Source organism: Sander lucioperca, chromosome 4, assembly GCF_008315115.2.
Source record: "Sander lucioperca isolate FBNREF2018 chromosome 4, SLUC_FBN_1.2, whole genome shotgun sequence".
In the NCBI taxonomy this organism is placed as follows: domain Eukaryota; kingdom Metazoa; phylum Chordata; class Actinopteri; order Perciformes; family Percidae; genus Sander; species Sander lucioperca.
This window is the reverse complement of record NC_050176.1, coordinates 31,619,091-31,635,611: the sequence shown is the minus strand read 5'-3', so window position 1 is coordinate 31,635,611 and position 16,521 is coordinate 31,619,091. Positions and strand designations below refer to the sequence as shown.

Genomic DNA, 16,521 nt, shown 5'->3' with positions numbered 1-16,521 from the left:
TCCTACAGTAGAGCAGGAGGTTCTGTCAGCAGATTCTCAGATCTCGTAGTAAACAGACATTCATCTCACTGGACAGCTGCTGTCCGCTCAGCTTGGTCTGAGTGAGTGAATTGGAGAAAACAGGCTCTCCTTCTCCTTTCTCTCAGCCACTAATAAGACAATGTAAACATAGAAAAACAAATACAAAAGTGCTCTACACTTGTACGATTAATTAAATCGACTGTCTCATCAATTTTTGACATGAATTTAGTTTGTCTCCAGTTAGTTAATCAAGTTCGGTAGTCTCCCTCTTTCTGAAACTGTTTCTTGATAATGGAGTTTGCATGCAGATTTGTGCATGACTGTTAGCAAGTCAGTGACACTCCTCTGTGGCAGCCATAGTGTCGCAGAATTTGGGCAACTGTAATGTACTGTACATAAAGAGGACGGTGTTAGTATTGTCTAGAAAGTTATGCTTTACATTAGTAGCTTTGGGAAATTAAAATAAACCAAATGCAGTACAGTGCACAGGAGACTAGTGCCATTCGCCATGGATGAGCACGTGTTTTTATCACTGTCATCTAACAGCTGGCAGAGCTCGTATTTCAATGATTGAGCGAATGAATGTCCACGAGTAAACAGGAATGGATCTTGCTTGCAGTTGTTAAGGACTTGAGCACCACATGTACCCATGAACATGTAAAACTGTGAGCGACTAGAGTATTCCCAATTAAGTAGGGTTACATATTCCAGATTTGTTGTGAATGTGTAATACCGGCCTACTAAGTCTTCACTTACTAAGACACAATCACACAGACACCTCTATAATGTACAGTATATGATGCAATCTAAAACAAAATCTCTGCAATAAATTGTAGCATTTGGAAGCTTATTATATAAAGTTTTGTTGACAATGTGACAGGTTTCAACCATTAGAAACATTTCTCAATATAACACACATTATACAAATGGCCCTAGAGTTCACTGAATGCATGTCACATTGACTTGTTTTCAAAAGAAACATATAAGATTTATAACCTATTAGAAACCTATAAGCTTCACAAAGATAGGATTTATTTCAGGGCCTTTTATCTTTTTACAAAAAACGCCCTGCAACTTAAGCAAACACATGCAAATAGACAAAACACAAGCAAATTAAGAAAACAACTTCATTAATTTGACAACACATGTGTCTGATCTCCTCCAGCGTCCCACTCCCTCCCGCTCCCTCAGATCCTCTTCCCCCATACACCTGTCTGTCCCCTCCGCCCGTCTCGCCACCATGGGGAGGAGAGCATTCAGTCGCTCTGCTCCCCATCTCTGGAATTCATTACCAACCCAATTTAGAAACAATGATTCATTCCCCCATTTCAAATTGCAACTCAAAACACATCTGTTTAAAACTGCCTATTCCACTTGATGTCAATTGCTCTGCCTCTTTCTGTTGTTGTTGTTGTTGTTGTATTCTTAATTTTTTTGTCTGTCAAAGTGGCGCCAAAATGAATGGCAGTCAATGGAATGCTAACGGGAGGTGATGGCTTGGTAGCATCAAAATGGCGCCATAGGAGCTACGCGGTCCGAGCATAGACTGTATATAAGAATGGACCAACAGATCCCGTTGCTCTGGACGGAGACCAGTGAAGGCCATTAGAAGCACTTTTCCGGTGAGCGCTGAGCGTTACTGCGCAGCCTCCAACTGAGAGAAACGACGTACATGTGACGTGAGCAACGTGTCTGAAAGTTGTAAGTCTTCTGGTAGCTGTGCCAAGAGAAATCTCAATCATTCCGAATCTTGCAGAGAAGGAGAGCGTAGGTATATGTAAGGAGATAACATGGACACAGGCTAATTATTGCTAACTAAAATGCTAGTTAACATTAGTAATTACACTTAAACAGCTAATGTAAGTCCAAACTGCCTGCGACCTTCTCCTGTACTATACGGTAATTCTTCTACTATGCGACAGTAAGTCGCGTGGTTATGACACAATCGTTAGCCTATTTTTACAAAAACGTATACTACGGAGCCATAACGTGAGGTACAACGTAATGGAGCCTTTTATACATTGTCGTGTTTTTTTAGAAATAAACAATGGACAAATAAAGTCTTTAAACGCTTCAGATGTAAAGTTATTCGCTGTCAGAGTGACGTCAAAATGAATGGCAGTCAATGGAATGCTAACGTCGGGTGATCGCTTTGTAGCATCAAAATGGCGCCATAGGAGATTCGAGCTCTGAGGCGAAGCTTACCCCCTTGGGTCCGAGGAGAAGCTTACCCTCTTGATAGGTATTTCACTGTAGAGGATTTTACTTTCTTAAAAGTATCGGTTCAGGCACCGTTAAGGCACCGGTACTGTTTTAAAAGTACCGCTTTAGCACCGGTATCCAAACCAAACAATACCCAACCCTAATATTGACTCTAGATTCAAATGTTTGACTAGATTTAAATATATAATAAACAAATACAAATCTTAAAATCAAGTTCATAGTCATTTTCTTTGCATTCATTTGATTCCCAATCAAGATACACTGGTAAGAATTGCTTTCCATTGTTAATATGTACTTAAAAACAGTTCTGAAATGCAAAATAATAGAATTTTAATCATGTGATAAAACATGCGATTAATCGCGATTAACTATAGAAATTCAACGATTAATCACGATTAAGAAAATGTAATCGTTTGACAGCCCTAATTATTATTATTTATTTATGCACACACACATGAAAACAGCCTTGCTCCTATTAATACCTTGGAGTACACCTAGGGTGGGCGGGAAACACAAGAAGGGCTCAGAGGCGTCAACGTTTTGGAACAGGATGCTTATTCTACCAGTCCGTGGTGGGTTAGCGCAATCTTCTATACTGCTGTGTGCTGGGGACAGAGCATGAGGGCGAGAGATGCTAACAAGCTAGTTAGGAAGGCCAGCTCAGTGATGGGAGGAGGACTTGAGCTGGACCCTCTGGAATGATGACAGAGAAGAGGATGCTGTCCAAGTTGGTTAGCATCCCGAATAACGTCCCCCAGCCCCTCCATGGCATGCTGGTTGAGAAGAGGAGCGTCTTCAGCCAAAGAGTCTTACCCCCAAGGTGTTCCACCAAGTGGCACAGGAGGTCATTCCTACCAGTAGCCATCAAACGTTTTAACTCATCCACACTATGTCGCAGAATGGACATCAGTGGACTGGGAGGCTGCTTAGGTCCTTCTGGACTCACTTACTGTAACTGGACTAAACTATTACATTCTTTGAGTCTCACATTGCCAGACCTTTCTCCACAGCGCTGCGGAGGAGGGTCTGGCTAGCCTACACAGCATTCCCGGATGAGTGAAAAACGAGCTTTGGTTTATTGGCATTTCTTCAAACCAATCAAAATCGACCTGGGCAGTGCTAAGCGCCAGACGGAGCCACGGTGCCACTGCAAAATAGCCTCAGGAAGGAACTTGTTTTGGTGGAACGTGTACGTTCAAAAGCTGTATCGTGCAACAGAAAACTCAGATTGGACAGACAGTCTAGCTAGCTGTCTGGATTTCCCCTGCAGAGATCTGAGGAGCAGTTAACCATAGTCCTCATTAATCGACCGGAAGGACATCTGGCAGAATTTCCGGCAGCACCAGAGCAATCCCGGAAGTGGATGTCATGGATATAGACTACATTCTCTGTAACTCTGGCAAAGTACAATAGGCCTAAATCTTTTGTACATTTGTACATATAACTTATAATGCATTTTTTGTGCATCCTGTTTGCACAATGTATGCATGCACATGTTCAAAGGGCATGCTTTTTTTTACTTTTTAATTTAACTTATATTAGTACTTAGTTTTGCACTATTCTTTTTGTTCAGTGTGGTTTCGTTCATGGACTGCTGCTGTGACATGAATTTCTCTTCGGGGATAAATAACGTATCTACATGCTCCACTGCTCCAGTGATTAAATGGTGTGCGATAGTCAACAGGAGTTGTAGTAATCGTTGCTCATCACAGCGAAAAGCCCTGCCAGCTCAGGAAGACCCAGCTGAACACACACATACTGTATCTGGTCCAAAACCAAAACATTGTTTCACTTTGGATGAAGAGATTGATGCATATATTTTACTTATTGAAGTAATACTACCCGAGTAAGAGTTACATTTGAAATGAATAATCTCCACTTGCTTCCCAGTAGAACGGTTTTAGTGCTATCTGGGAAGCTTATGTGTTTTTGAGGGGAGCTCAGCTGTCCCTGGTTCCCATGTAATTTAGCCATGATCTTCTCATCTCTGGGTTTGTGCAGCACAATGTAAAACAACGCTAAAAAGCAGTAAGTTGATGCTGGCATCCTTAATGTTTATGTATGTAGGCCCATCTACAGATCTGCAGATACTGTTTGTTCTGCTGCTGGAGAGTGCATCGACATGCAGGAAATGACAAATTCCAGCTTGCATGTTTTTACAGTGACAGTATGTAAAACGTTCTTATGTGAAGGTGTCAAATTAGAAATGTATTCAACTTACTTACCATCTACCAGGTCATTTTATCTATCACTGGAGCATATTAATTGATCTCTGTGGTTAAACAAATATTAAACCTAGATGCACACTGTTTTCTTTCAGCCTTCTTTGTACAGTAGTCAGAGCTTAAATGCACTGAAGTTTTGTGTTTTCAACAACTTGCTGCTCACATTTTGCTCAAATTTCAACTTTTTTAAATAAACGGCCATCTGATCTCTCAAAATGTTTTTTGAGATCTACGATGCAACAAAAAAGAAATCCTTCCTTTTGCTGTATCTTTTACATAATTTGAAATAGTTGTGTATATTTGCTGTAAGCTATAGTTAATTTGTTGAAAAAGATGTAGAGGTGGCCGGGTCGGCTCAGTGGGTGCACATATACTTAGACTGTCAAAAATTAAAGGCGGAAAAGCCCAAAAAATAATCTTAAAAGAAAAAGATGTAGCGAGCCCAACAGAGAGCACACCCCTACACGTTGAGGCAAGATGCATCACTACAATTTACTGGTGGAAACCTTGATATTGTAATGTGTTTCTAATATCAGAAATATAACACCTTTCAATAAAATGCTGTTTAATATTCCACCAAAACAAAGTATCAAAACGTACTATAGAACTTATTCAAAACACAACTTAAGTGATAGGTTCAACAAAAACTTAACATTATGTGTATGGTAGTATTTATTGCAGGGCTGGTTTTGCATCAGATAGATACAGGTGTTTCTATTTTTCTGTTCACTCACTTTACATTTGTAAAAGATGAGTGACTTTCGTTGCAACAAACCAAATTGTTGGTCATGGCAGTTAGACATCATGAATATGTAGATCCTAGCTCTGCTTCTGCAATGCACCTCTCCACAAATCTCTTCCCTTTTCCCATTTTGACTCTGTGTTGATGCAGCAGAGTAAAGCTGCACCCTTTTATTCATACAAATTATTACTATAGAGAATTGAGACAAAGATTTGGCTATAGTCACAGTTCAAATCAGATACCTATTGAAATAATCAGGCTATGAATATGTATTAGAATCAGAAATAAAAACCCAATTGTTTGAGAAAATTTGAAATATGAAATGTAACTACAGTATGTGTAGCTCTTGTCAGGGTGATCAAAAAACACTGCAATAATACCTGTATTTAAAGTGGCCATATAATGCTCATTTTCATGTTCATAATTGTATTTTGAGGTTGTACCAGAATTGGTTTACATGTTTTAATTTTCAAAAAACACCGTATTTTTGTTGTACTGCACATTGCTGCAGCTCCTCTTTTCACCCTGTGTTCAGGTCTCTATTTTAGCTACAGAGTGAGACCTCTCACTGCTGTAACATCTTTGTTGGCAGTCGCACATGCGCAGTAGCTAGGTAAGATCACATCATCTAGCTGTTTGTTTCTACAACTTCAGTAGTACAAGGCAGGATTAGCCGGGAGACTTCTTCTAAACGAGGGCACACTTCCAACTTTGTGTGCAATACCTGCAGAATAGGGACATTTAAGTAGTTCTTTTGTAGATTATGGTGAACTAGTGTGTGTTGTAGCAGTGTTTTGCCATTCAGGACGAGCTAGCATGCTAGCGCTAACAAGTTAGCCACCTCGTTTTGGCTAGTGACGTAAAAAGCCCTTCCGATTTTGAACAGCTCACCCGGAGAGTGAAGGCAGGTTACAATCAGAAACCCATATCTCACTCAAAACAGCATGGATGTTTTTTTTTTCCAAGTTTGTATGCGTGTGGAAGCACCAGAGACACAAAATAACACCCCAAATCCCAGAAAAAAGTGATTTTTTTCATAATATGGGCACTTTAAGGTAGGCCTACTTGCTGAGGTGGACAGTGCACAGAATTGTTTATTAAATCCTGGACTCACAGATGTTACTGACTTATTCACTGTTGGGTGGACAGATTGTTCAGCTAGCCAATGTATTTAACTGCTTTCAAACATTTTATTTCATGTGTGGCGGAGTTTTTGCACTTACCATACTCGACATGCAGTTAGCCCGTCTCTGCTCTGTAAATGTCTTTCACACAGTGTGCTGAAATTCATAGATAATGCTATTAGTATTTCTCCCCTATTTGATTTGCATATGACTGAATATACTAAGTGCCGGACTGCTTAATGACCACAATACATTTGTTTGTTTGTTTTTTTAAAGGGAAAAAACTGTCAGCATCCTCATTTCTTTTCACATTTTATGCTTAAAATGATTTCAGGGAATCTGGGAATTATAGCAGTATTACACTTGCTCACCATTGCAGAGACCAGGGTTCATTCCCCTGCAGCCATGCCTCTGTGCTTTAATGAACCCATTTGGCAGCGCACATGGAAACTGGCAAAGGACCATGTTCTGGTTACTGCTGCTCTCTGAGCTGTTATACTGTTTTTATGGTAATACATCATTCTATTTTCCTAGTTTTAAAGTAACAATAATATCCAACCTGCCACTATTCTTTCTGTCTCTTTTGTGTCCATTTACAATAATTACTAATACAAATTACATTATTCAAAATACATTCACAGATTCTCTGAAAGCCTACACTTCAGTTTTCTCTCTCTTCGTCTAATCTCCTGTTACTTCCTTTCCTGTAGTCTCGGGAGCCTCTGGCGCTGTGCGACCTGAAAGCAGAAGTATCCCCGAGGATCTCGGCCGAGGACTTAATCGACCTCTGTGAGCTGTCATTGGCTGGGCCCACCAAAAGGACCAAAGCCGGCAGGCCAAAAATCATTGCTGTCGACATCCGCAGTGTAGAGGAGTATCCTTACCAATTCTCTGTAGCTAGGAAATTTACCTGCCAGTCCCATAAAAGTCCCTATAATGGTGGCATTTTAACATTGAGATACATTGCACAATCTTTCTCTGCTGAGACACATCAGGAAGCCGTGCACACAGACTTGATCTTGTTTGAACAATTTTGGATTGTGTCCAACAAAGCAAAGACAACACATGTAAGATAAGGTTGTTTTGAGCAGAATTTACTTCAGCAAACCTGCTCCAACTTAAACCTTTCTGTTACGTTAGCTCTATAAATCTTGTATTCTACACTTTAACCTACGGAAGCCCTGAGATGCAAGTGAGGAAAAAAATTCTGGTGATCCATGATCTAAACTCTTTTCTCTCCTGTGTTTATAACTTCAGAACAGGTGGAAAAACGGTTTGGTTTGGTGGACTTTGGTACACTGGAAGGCTAAGTGAAAAGCTGGCTGTCAGGGTGGACGGAGAAGGAGATGCAACATTCATAGTGTTGCACTCCGTTGTACACATTACAAGTGACAGAAAAAAGTTGTGTAAGAAATGAAAAAAGAGCGCTAGAGAGAAAAGACAGAAAATAGTGTGAGTGCACTTGTAAATATACAGTAAACTGTGGGAGCTAGTAGAAGCATTCTTGGACAATACATTTACTTCTTTACAAACACCTTTAAAAGAACCACAACACAAGTTTTTTTGTCTTGTTCAAGCTAGTAGGTTGGAAGATAAAACAATAAAAAAACACAGATTTTGAAATACAATTATTGATGTCATAAAGTATGGAACAGATGGAGTCAGTGGATTAAGATAAGACTACACACTACAACTTAGTGTCCACTGTGCGCACAGCCTCTCCGACAGTGATCTTCTACACTACACCTGGATGATATACAGATAGACTCCTCTGCTTTGAGTTTTAATTTTGATGAGCATGTCTCAAGGTTTAACAGGTTTTTTTAAGGTCAGAGTTCCACGTCATTGAGTGTATGCCAAATCTCTGTAAAAGCTATGATTTGTTTTTGCATACGGTTAAAGGGGCGCTATGCAGTTTTGTCCATTTCTTCGCTGTTTTCTCGCTTTTTGCTCGCAGGTTTCTCTGTAGAGCTCCCCCTACAGCTTCGGAATAGATATTTGGCAGCTCTTATGTTTACTTGTGTCTGACTCCTCGCTCGGTCAGGTTGCCATTTCCTCTCTGTTCCTCCGACAATGCTTTCCTAGCTTTCTGCTTCTTTTTTGCCGGCTCAGCCATGACGATAGTGTGAAAAACTCCATTGCTACCTTGTTAGCCGGTTCCTGAATGGGCGTATGTGTGCAGTGCCGTGAAGCAATTTGTTGCATCGCGACACCTGATATCACGCGATACTTCCTGACACTGAGTTGCAAGGGTGGTTTTTCCGCTCATAGGCACTAGGGGGGAGTGCGACAACCACCATTCAACTCGAAAAAAGTCATATAACCATTCCAATGACTCCGAAGCTGTTCAGTTAAAGTAAATTAAGCTAAAAAAAAACAAAAAACTGCATAGTTCCCCTTTAAAGAGACACAGAAACTAAATGTACACACAGTAAGATTAGAAATGGAACATTTCTACTGCTTGCCACATTCAGTAGCTTCTTTACCAATCTTTTTTGTAGCTCTGCACAAATTTACAATATAACGTAATTTGCTTTTGCATATGGGTAGTTTTAATTTATTACTAGGAATATAGTGGCCCAGAAAACCCTGCCTGTACAAAATGCAAAGGACCTGAAGGAGTCATTCTCACCCTACAGATCAGTGGAATGGTAATTGTGTAAAGGGGGTTAAATAGCTATTTATTAATAAGGATTAGTTGATAGAGCAAGGATTTTGAAATGGCAAGTCCTTTTAGCCAATGGAGCCTCCTGATAGCTGGAGGCTCCTCAGGCTAACCCACATGAACAAAAGGGATTTGACCACTTTCACAGGATTTAGTAACCCTTTGTCACCTTTATTGTGATCTTAGGCAAAGCTCTGTTGTGGGTGTCTGCAGTCACAAAAAGTGGATTATATTAAGACCTCTGTGGGGTTAATCAGGACAATCTAGATTTAGATGTCTAGGTACCTGGTGGTTTTTCTCTGCTGTAAAACAACTGGCATGTGCTTCTTGTAATTCAAAGGTTTAATGTACTACAATGGAATTTGTCAGCTCGTGGATTTTACACTACATTATGTAACATACTGACTCTATATGTTCTTGTGGCAGCTGATATGATTTAGTGAACATAGTCATTTGAGCGAGAAAGAAGCACTACTTGTCTTAAGATATGTAGCAATAATGTCAATACACTCTCAGAAATAGGCCAACCTCCTTTTTCTCAAGAGTTATTATTCCATTACATACCACTCTGGGGTTGTTCACTGTCCCTGTGCTGATAGTCACTCTGTTTTTCCAGAAAATCCCTCACTAAGACCCACTCTTTTCTTTTCTCATATCTCTTATTCGTCCTGCTCCTTCCCTCCCTTCAGTTAAGAGAAAGTTTTTTCCGCACAGCTATCTTGAAGCTTTTCTTGGACGTCGGCCTGATGAGCAGTATAAGAAGTTCTCTAATTAGGGTATAATTTAATCAATCAATCAATCAATCAATCAATCAAACTTTATTTATAGAGCACTTTTCATACATGTAAAATGTAGCACAAAGTGCTTTACAGTTAAAAGCAATTGACCCCCCACCCCCCATCACATAAATGCATCCCCAGACACCCACAGATGCACACCCACCGCCAAAATCCACACACACCATCTCATACACAATAAAACTAACATGTGACTGAGCACGGAAAAGCTAAGTTCAAAAGATGGATCTTGAGCCTGCTCTTAAAAATCTGAACATTCTCTGCAGCCCTGAGGCCCTCCGGCAGGCTGTTCCACAGACGGGGGCTGTAGTACTGGAATGATGTCTCTCTGTGAGTGTGTGTCCGAACCTTGGGAATAATCAAAAGGCCAGTACCGGAGGACCTCAGGGTCCGCGAAGGCTCATAGGGTAAAAGCAGTTCCGAAAGATAAGAAGGCCCAAGACCATTAAGAGATTTAAAAACCAGTAAAAGAACCTTAAAATCGATCCTGAAACACACGGGGAGCCAATGCAGTGATTTTAAAACCGGCGTAATGTGTGCCTGCCTTCTGGTCCTCGTCAGCACACGAGTGGCTGAGTTCTATAACAGCTGGAGAGGGGAGATACTATTTTTGGGGAGACCAGAAAGCAGGGCATTACAGTAGTCAATGCGACTGGTGACAAAAGCATGCATCAGCGTCTCCGTGTTGGCCCGAGAGAGAATAGGGCGGACTCTGGCTATATTTTTGAGGTGATAAAAACCTGTTTTAGTTGTGTATTTAATATGTGGGCTAAACCCAAGCTCAGAGTCAAAAATTATGCCCAGGTTTTTCACTTGTGATGATGTATTTAAGGAAAATTCCTGCAGTTTGGTTTGGGGTTTCTCTCTCTGAGCCTCAGGACCGATGATCAAAACTGACTTGATATTGTTTAATACGGTCTATTGTATCCATGTTGCCCAAGGATATTATCGTTACTTACAACTGTATGGAGAAAAACAAAACAAGGTTCACCTCTTTCTTTGGCCTTGGTCCCAGGCAGGTGCCGTACCTGTTCAAAGCTGTGCTCCTTAACCTCACCACCTCCAGCTTCAGCAGAGGCCACATTTCAGGCAGCATCAACATTCCCTTCAGCACAGCGTTCAGCCCTGATGGTGAGCTGGTGCAGTGTCCTACATCAGGAATCCTCCAGAACTACAGAGGACGTGTCATTGTGATCATTAGCCACCCCATGAAAAGTGCTGCTATGGTGAGAAAGCACACATACACACACCAGACTGATCTCACTAAGTGGTGTATGTATGACACGCCAATTAGTATGCCATTTTGGTGTGTTATCAAGACGCATAATCGTTTTTTAGCGTGTTTATCAACGCCGTTTGGCCTCCTTTGACCTACGTTACATGTGAATTATCACCGTAGCGAGTAGTATGAAAGGACAGAGGTCCGCGGAGAGAGGTTGGGTTGGGTTGGGTTGGGTTGGGTTGGGTTGGGTGGGGTGGCGGATGGGTTAAACACAGGACTTTCACCAAGGCGAGCCAGGATCGCGTCCCGTGTGTGGTGTTTATCAACCGTTTTTTTTAGTTTTTTTAAATGAAGCCTTCCCCAATGTTCTTTTCCTAAACCCAACCGTTTATTGTTTTCCTAAGCGTGTGACGTTAGTCACCGTCGTGTTTTTGTCGGTTTTTTTGTGTTACTAAAGCCTTTCACAATGTTCTTTCCCTAAACCTAACCTTTTTTTTTTTTTTTTACACGCGTGTGACATTGTTCTTGCGATAGCACGGCACATTCTCGCGATAACGCCAAGTGGTGTGTATGTTTACATCCGCTGTATACAGCGTAGACATACACGCGGATAGCTCAAAATGCGTATAGATGACACGCCATTTGGCTTTAGGAAAGTGGCGTGTATGTTTACGCAAAGTCATGATGCCACGTTGCGCACACACACACACACACACACACACACACACACACACACACACACACACTGTTTCATTTTGCCAGGAATTTCTAAAGCAGTGTTGGTTTAGGAATCATCCTGATCCTTTCACAACATTTCAACATTTTCATGTGAAATTACTCACCAACACTATCACAACTCAGTGTTTCACAATCCATATGTACCATAATTACCAAGACAACTATTCCACTTTCACCATCAACACCCAGTAGCTTTCACCAATGTATGTAAACAATTTTTTTTAGTAATATATTTTCTGTTTTTGAAATTATTTTACAACAATAAATATTTCCGGTCACAAGACACAAACAGGAGAGACAGGATTTTATAGTTAGCGCCACCAAGGAGGTCATGTTTTCGGCTCAGTTTGTCTGTCTGTTTGTTTGTCAGCAGGATTACAGAAAAACTTCTTGCCCCGATTTTCATAAAACTTGGGCCAAGGAAAAACCTAAAACTTTTGTTAACATTGTTGTACACGGCATTTTTGCTGCATTCATATGGTGTCAGAATATTCTGAAAAATAAGGTTCTAACCAGGAAAATTCACACTGCATTAACATTGTGAGATAGGACAAGCCTTGGCAGATGTCTGCGCTCTCTGAGTAGTTATACAGTGTTATCATTTGGACTTTTTATATTCAGAAATTACCTGGAAACACACTTTGATGTATGACTATCCTCATTGAGACCATAGGATGTAAATGAGACAGATGGGCTATCAGCCACAGACAGGAAACAACAAAACAATGAAACAGTATCATTGAGTAAAGTTGAAGGCCAGAAGGAACAAACAAGATTTACATAGGAGATTAGGTTTATAGTTTGATTCTCCTCTTCTCAGTACATTTTTATTAGTTTTGCTCATTTAACGGAGGAAAAAAAGGGTCCGCCAGGCGCATGGTTCAAACACACACACACACACACACACACACACACTCTCACACTGTTTCATTTTCCCACGTTTCCCGATTAAACGGACAGTATGCAGAGTTATAATGGACCGGGTGATGTGTGTAGAGGTGTGTGGGGTTATTTTGCAGAAGACTGGTGTCATTTGAATGTAATTTAATGAAGGTTAACACAGTGGGTGTCCATGCATAATAGCACTGCCCTTTAGTGCCGCACTTCTCAAATCAAAGGCTGCAGATTTATTTAAATATATGTCCTGATGCCTTCAGACAGCTGCAGGGATTTAAAGGCAGGGTTGGTAATGAAGCTAGCAAGATTTGAAAATGGCATTTCCTCAGGGCTCCGACCCATACACAGACGTGCACGAGCACCGCTGCTTCAGAGTAGAGCGCAGAAAGTACCGCAATTTTACGTCATGTCTCATTCACCGCAAAGAAAACACCTTATATTATAATACCGAATGTTTAAAACAGACATGACTCCTGTTAGCAATGCAGCGACAACGCGCATTAGGCCCGTACCAGGGCGGGGTAGAGTACGCACAGTGGGGCAAGGAGGCATTTCATTGGTTCTTTCCAAGCGGACGGCGAGGCAGTGATTGGTAGGCATTTTTACAGGATTACAGCAGCTACAGAAGACAGATCTTTTTCACTCCTTTTTCATAGCCCATAAGTTATTTATTGCTGTCTGGGTGTAAAAACCATTTCAAACTATATATAAAAAAGTGTATATTGGAAATAGTTACCAACCCTGCCTTTATTGAACTGCAGGAGAAGCTTTTCATACAGTCTAAAGCAGCTAATTTAAACCCATCTATTGGCTGGAGAGTGTTTAAGTAAGATAGTAATTAAAATAATTAGTGTTTAATTAAAATAGTAGTAAAAATAGTCAAATAGTATTTTTTTTTAGATTTATTGCCTTATTTCTTCGCTCTGCGCTCAGAATCAAAATACCACACAGACGGGCAAAATAAATGTCTAGTTCAGGAAAAAAAACAAGCTGTGTGCTGCTTGCACAAGCGCTGCTTGCACTGGTTGTTGCACCACTGTTAAAATAGGGTCCCTTGTCTTGTTATCATAAAACATAAATGTGAAAACACTAATCCCCCATATTCAGACCTCTGTCTTGTCTAATCCACAGCAGTCTGGGGAAAACCCTGGAAATCCTGAGATAGCCATACACGTGCATTTGAAAAAGACTTGCCTAAGGAAACAGCTACTTTGGTTGAGTTTTGGTTGGGTTTAAATACAGTATATGTTTATAGGTCTAATGTACAGTATGGTAAAAACCTGTTGTTTCTTTGCCTCTTTTCTAAAAGACACTAGAACCTTAGCCAAGACTGAAACTGTATTTTACATAAATCATTGTCTCTGACATTTCAGTGCACAGAAATAACTTTGCTCGCTTCAGCGTAACAGAACTGAGAACTATATTGATCATTATAAATTCTCCTTTTGTGCTCTCTTTGGAATAAATTAGCCAAACTTAAATTTTAAAACTCAGCAGGGATACTGCTACAGGCAATATCCCAATTTAGAAAAGATGTCCTCCTTCCATATGTTGGAAAGTAAGGGAGGAAAATAAGTAGTTCTCCTTAATTGAAAAGACAGTCCTGCATTTTTAGGGAGCAGCAGTAATATATCAGTTTCTAACCTGGTTGCAAGATCTCCAAAAAAATAAGTTACAAAGTTTTGGAAGAATTTATCTGCAGAGAGACTGGAGTGTAAATAAAGCTGTTTGTGAACTGTATGTAATCAGCACGGGGCCATAGCTCTATTTGCGCAGTAATCATCATGTGCTTTAAGTTGAAGCATAAGTAAGAAATCATGTTTGTTACACATGAAGTTTGATGATTGATTATCATCATCATCACACAGTGTGATGACTATTCAACCCCACCGCATTTAGACCAACCCCACACTTTTCCAATTCCACATCTGAGTTTCATGATAAACCTCAGTAATTCATCAGACCTTTCAGTGGTGCAGGTCACAGAATTAAAGGTCGATAAAAGGACTCAATTGTGCTTAAATGCCATCCACATCTCTGTGCACCGCACCAGTGGCATTATCGTTAGCTCTGGGGCAAAGCAATGAGTCCACTCACCGTGCGCTCAGGCTTTGCTGTACCCCTTTAACATTTAAATCCTATTGCCATTCAGGAGTAAGCCTGATTCTTAATGCTCAGTTTTTATGACAACATTTCAGCTGATTGAATCTGAAATTATTAAATTGTACTTCAACACTCTGAGAGTGTGAGCAGTAACGCAGGCAGACAAAAGTTTTTATTGCTTTGTGATAGACACATGAATTATTCAATACAGTTGTATTAAAGTACTTCTGAAGATTATTTTTGCACAGAAGTTGTTGCTGGTTTTCACTCCTTATTTTAGAGCTCTAATCAGCCCAAATAACTGAAAACACTTGAGGGTGAGCAGGGATTTTAAGGGCTATCTTACACATTGTGGATGTTTTATTTGTTATTTTATTGTTTTGTCTTTACATAAAGGGATTTACAGTTTTGCACATCGCTCATCTGTAAAGCTTGATTGATTTTGCTTAAATAATACCTGCATTTTTGATTATTATTATTTTTCTGGTGAGCTTTTTGAAAAGTGATGTACCATTGAAATAAGTACAAATGCACAGAGTGCACAGATCTCTGCCAAGGCCATGCCCTATCTCGCATTGATACCTGAAGTGAAAAATAATTTGTGTATCCGCCCTGTGATTCAGATCCACTCCAAATGTATGGGTTCTTCCTTGGCCCATGCTACACACTTTAAGCAAGTTTCATGAAAATCGGACCAGTAGTATTCCCGCAATCCTGCTGACCAACAGACAACAAGCCAAACTTGTCTGAGGTAATCATTAAGCCCATGTTCAGTCCAATGAACTGTGTCCCTCTTTTAGGCATTACATAACACAAACGTCTTTACACATTTAAAATAAGGGATTCAGTAACTATGTATTATTGGTTTAATACTACATGTATTGAATCATTTGGGGGGATAAAAGCATTTTTAAAGCAATAACATCTTATCACAATACAAATCCAGTAATAGCCATTAAGCGTTAATGTGGAATGCCCAGACATATCTGTAGACTTTGAATAAAGACAAAATAGAAGGAAAGCAAATTCATTCATTTTTTTCCCCCCTAACATTTAATTAAAGCTATCCATTCCAGATTAATCTCCTGATAGTACATTGCATTACACAACAAGTCTATTTATCAATTTGTCGATTTCAGTTTCTGTAAGGTCGGGGTTCTGACCCAGAACACAGAGAAACACACATGACACAGAGTAACAGTAAAGAAACGTTTTAATGAAAGTTCAGCTGCACAGGTAGAGATCATTGGGATAGCCAGCAGCTGTGCAGAGAGGTAGATAACCGGCCTAGCCCCTATACCTACTTCCAGGCAGAGTCAGCAATACACACATACAGGCACACAGACACAGTGGGAAAAAAAGGGGAGAGACACACACAGGACAGGAGAGAACAGCTGCCCACATAACAGTTGTGTATGATGAAATCTTACAACCAAACATAAAACATACAAAACAAACATTTCTGTAGTGAAATCACACTTAATGTCACACACATAGGTTTATGCCACACAGGTCAAATGAGAGTTCACAACAAAAATAACATACAACAGTATGTTACCCTGCAGTATTTGATACCTTAATGAGTACTTTCTTTTTTAGCTTACAGTATTATGTTTCAGTCTAATATGTAATTGTTGTTGAGACTGTGTCACAGAGGTGTTGAATTACCTTTGAGTCTGTAGTTAGTGGTGTTATCGGATTGCAGTGCATTGTATTGGAAGATTTATCTACAGCAAATAGAGAGGGACAAAATATTAGGTGTAC

At 40.2% G+C, this 16,521-nt stretch overlaps 1 protein-coding gene across 1 annotated transcript in view; it reads left to right on the top strand.

Annotated features, from left to right (window-relative positions):
- Positions 1–16,521, top strand: part of tbck (TBC1 domain containing kinase) — a 56,711-nt gene that overhangs the window by 38,239 nt on the left and 1,951 nt on the right. Inside the window, exons 24-25 of the mRNA XM_031277085.2 lie at positions 7,046–7,209; positions 10,864–11,023. Coding sequence (XP_031132945.1) covers positions 7,046–7,209; positions 10,864–11,023 — 324 coding nt within the window. The remainder of the gene's footprint in view (positions 1–7,045; positions 7,210–10,863; positions 11,024–16,521) is intronic.